Source organism: Phascolarctos cinereus, unplaced genomic scaffold, assembly GCF_003287225.1.
Source record: "Phascolarctos cinereus isolate Bilbo 61053 unplaced genomic scaffold, phaCin_HiC Scaffold_9;HRSCAF=440, whole genome shotgun sequence".
Taxonomy (NCBI): Eukaryota; Metazoa; Chordata; class Mammalia; order Diprotodontia; family Phascolarctidae; genus Phascolarctos; species Phascolarctos cinereus.
In genome coordinates, this window is record NW_027556402.1 from 246,057,475 (window position 1) to 246,060,899 (window position 3,425).

Sequence of the window (3,425 nt, forward strand, 5' to 3'; positions counted from 1 at the left end):
TAACCCTCTCTTCAAAACCAATTCAACTTTATTGAATTAATTTTATCCTTCTCTGAAGTTGAAATTTCTACTGTGAATTAATAAAAGATTAATTAGTCTCAGGTTCTGTCATTTGGATGCAGCCAATTGTGACCAGCTGCAAGAAGTATGTTATTTCCAAGCGAACTGACCTTCCCCATTCCAACTCTTTAATCAAATCAGTAATTAGTTATGTATGTAATTTAATTATATTGAGGAGAATTCTTCTTTCAGTTGCTTGTTGGCAGCTGCCATCTAAACGCATGTTTGGTATGAATGTCTTCTCATCCTGTTCTATGTAAAAAGTCTGTATTCACAGCTTTTTTCACTCAACCTTCTTCCTTTTCATCTATTAACATTGAGGTAAAGTCACTGTTCTTGAAGGCTTTACGAAAAGAGTAAGTAGTCCAGCATAATTTTATATCATAAGGACTTGAGTAGTACAGGTTGTTTTTAAGGGAATTTTCATCAGAAAGTTGGTCACCAGTGTAATTTAGAGATAATTCTACTAGAATGTAAAAAACTTGCAAAATTTCCAGATTAGGGAATACTTAAATAAATGTAATCATATCAAAGGCCATTCGAGGTATTAGTGTGAATGTCTTTGGAAACCACAACACATTAGGAGTATTTGAAACTGATTTTGCTTGATTGGAATTAAAATTGGTTTAAAAATTGATTTAAGAAAAAAAGTGTTTATTATTAGTAGTAGTATTCATCGCATCATAAATCGATCATGATGAATTTGTTCTTATATGTTTGACTAAGTGTATTTCTATGTGTAGGAGGAAGGGAGGGAGGGAGAGAGAGAATGACAGAGTAGATGATATCTTTCTGTAAAATGTGTTGACATCGATATTGGATATATAAATTCAAAACTGGGTAATATAACAAAGAATATACATATATGTGTGTATACATATACATGTATATGTATATATACATATATGCATATATATGAATAGATACATAATTATAACAACTAAATTTGTTGCCAAAGATAAGAAATATACCTCCCTCACTTCTTTGCAAATGAGAAATATGGGTGAAGAACACTATATACTCTTAGACTCACTGTATTGGATAGTTCATTTTTATTCTTTTCACTCCTTTTGTTGTTGTTGTTGTTGTAATGTATGGCTCACTGCATGGACAGGGAAAAAAAGATATATTCTAAAATGAAAGTGATATAAATTCAAAATATGTCAATCACTTTTAAAATGAGTATAAAAAAGGGAAAAAAAGAGTAGAAAGATAAAATGAATATGTAGTTAATTTTTAAATGAAGTATGAAAGACAAAAATGATGTAGTTAAGCAAATGCCATACTTGGGGCTAGAAGACTTGGTTGCAAATTTTGAGTACTTATCAGTACCTGTGTGACCTTAGAAGAGTCATGTTGTTTCTTGAACTCTCAGTTTCCTCTTCTGTAAATTGAGGGAATTAGGCTCAATGATGATACAGTGCCCTTCCAATTCAAAATTTATGTTCTTTTGAATTCAAAGTTCATGTGCCTGATGACCATTTTCTTCAGTTAACATATCAGAGTGGTAGATATTGATATAATTTTTTCCTGGACAGAAAGTCAAATAATTTACTTAATTTTAGTTATAAAACTAGAAGAGCATACTGATCTGAAATGGGAGCTTTGGAGTCTTAGGATTTATAGTAATATTCATCTACTTATCCAGCAATGGAATTCTGAGAGCAACTTTTTTTTTTACCTATGTATGTTTTCTATTTGAAAAAAAAATGACCTATCTTCTATAAACAAAGACAGAGAGAAAGACAAAGAGACTATATAATTTTCATTTGGAATGTGATGCTTCACAGGGAAACAGATTCACATTCATTGGAGATTATTAACCAAAAAAAATATGAATAACCTTGTTTAGGAATGTTGTAGAAAGTAGTCTTCTTAAGGCATAGTTTTTACTTAATGGTTACTTAATTATATCTTGATTTGATTGAAATTCTGACATTTGGATTGTTTTACCTGCCTACGTAATTCAATGCATATCTAATTACGTTTTTTCCCCTCTTTTCAGGTGAACCAATTTTCATTTATATGACCATCATCAAAAACATAAAGATGGATGGTGCAAACAATTTGACTGAATTCATTCTTCTGGGTCTCACACAGAATCCTGAGATGCAGAAAATATTTTTTGTGGTCTTTTTACTCATTTACTTGTTGACTTTGGTAGGAAATCCGCTGATTGTCATCACCATTGCAACCGGTCAGATGCTAAGCTCACCTATGTATGTATTTCTTTCTTATTTATCCTTCTTAGATAGTTGTTATTCTTCTTCCATGGGCCCCAAAATGACAGTTGATTCACTCTCTTACAGGAAAACAATATCTTTCAATGCATGTATGACCCAGCTTTTTGCAGAACATTTCTTTGCTGGAGCTGAGGTCATCCTGCTAATGGTGATGGCCTATGACAGGTATGTGGCCATCTGTAAGCCCCTGCATTACTTGACCATCATGAGTAGATCAATATGTATTCTTTTGGTGGGATTGGCCTGGATAGGAGGCTTTGTTCATGCCACTTTAATTATTCTATTCATCATCTGGCTACCTTTCTGTGGTCCCAATGTCATTGACCATTTTCTTTGTGATTTCTTTCCTTTGCTGAAACTCTCTTGTGCTGACATCCATCCTTTTGGCCTTTTTGTTGCTGCCAATAGTGGAATAATGTGCATACTCACTTTCTTCATGCTTCTCACATCCTATATCATCATTTTGAACTCCCTGAAGACTCACATCTCAGAAGGGCGGTGCAAAGCTCTCTCAACTTGTGTATCCCACATTGTGGTGGTCATTTTGTTCTTTGTGCCATGTGTGTTTGCATATCTATGACCTATGACTACCTTTCCCATTGATAAGGCCATGGCTGTGTTTTATACAATGATAACTCCTATGTTAAATTCCTTAATCTACACACTAAGGAATGAAGAAGTCAAAAATGCCATGAGAAAATTATGGAGCCAAAGAATGCTTTAGGGTGAGAAATAAACAATAATGGGAAGTGGCTATTAACATGAATGATAATAGCATAAAAATATTTTTGTTGAAATTGTATTTCTAATAACTAAATTGAACACAAAGCTTTTTAATTTTTCTAATGATGGATAGAATAGTTGAACTTTTTAACCATAGTAATACTGCATTTTATAAACACAGCAGACAAAAGATAGAGGTGAAAAGTGGGAGACATGAGTTGAATGATATTATATTTAGGTGCATTATGAACATTGTTAAGGACTACTTCAAAACGGTGGACATTATTTAGTCAGCATCATTTTGGATGGCCTCTGTTGAAGTGATACCTAGACCTTTGCTTTCTCTTAAACACTTATATTTATCACTTCTAGAAAGGCATAGACAATGTGGGGAATCAT

At 33.0% G+C, this 3,425-nt stretch overlaps 1 protein-coding gene across 1 annotated transcript; it reads left to right on the top strand.

Moving 5' to 3' along the window:
- Positions 1-2,109: 2,109 nt before the first annotated feature.
- On the top strand, positions 2,110-3,027 carry LOC110199493 (olfactory receptor 4C12-like). Its single transcript, XM_020974382.1, is given in 1 exon segment — positions 2,110-3,027. A coding segment is annotated over 1 exon segment (918 nt).
- Positions 3,028-3,425: the final 398 nt, after the last annotated feature.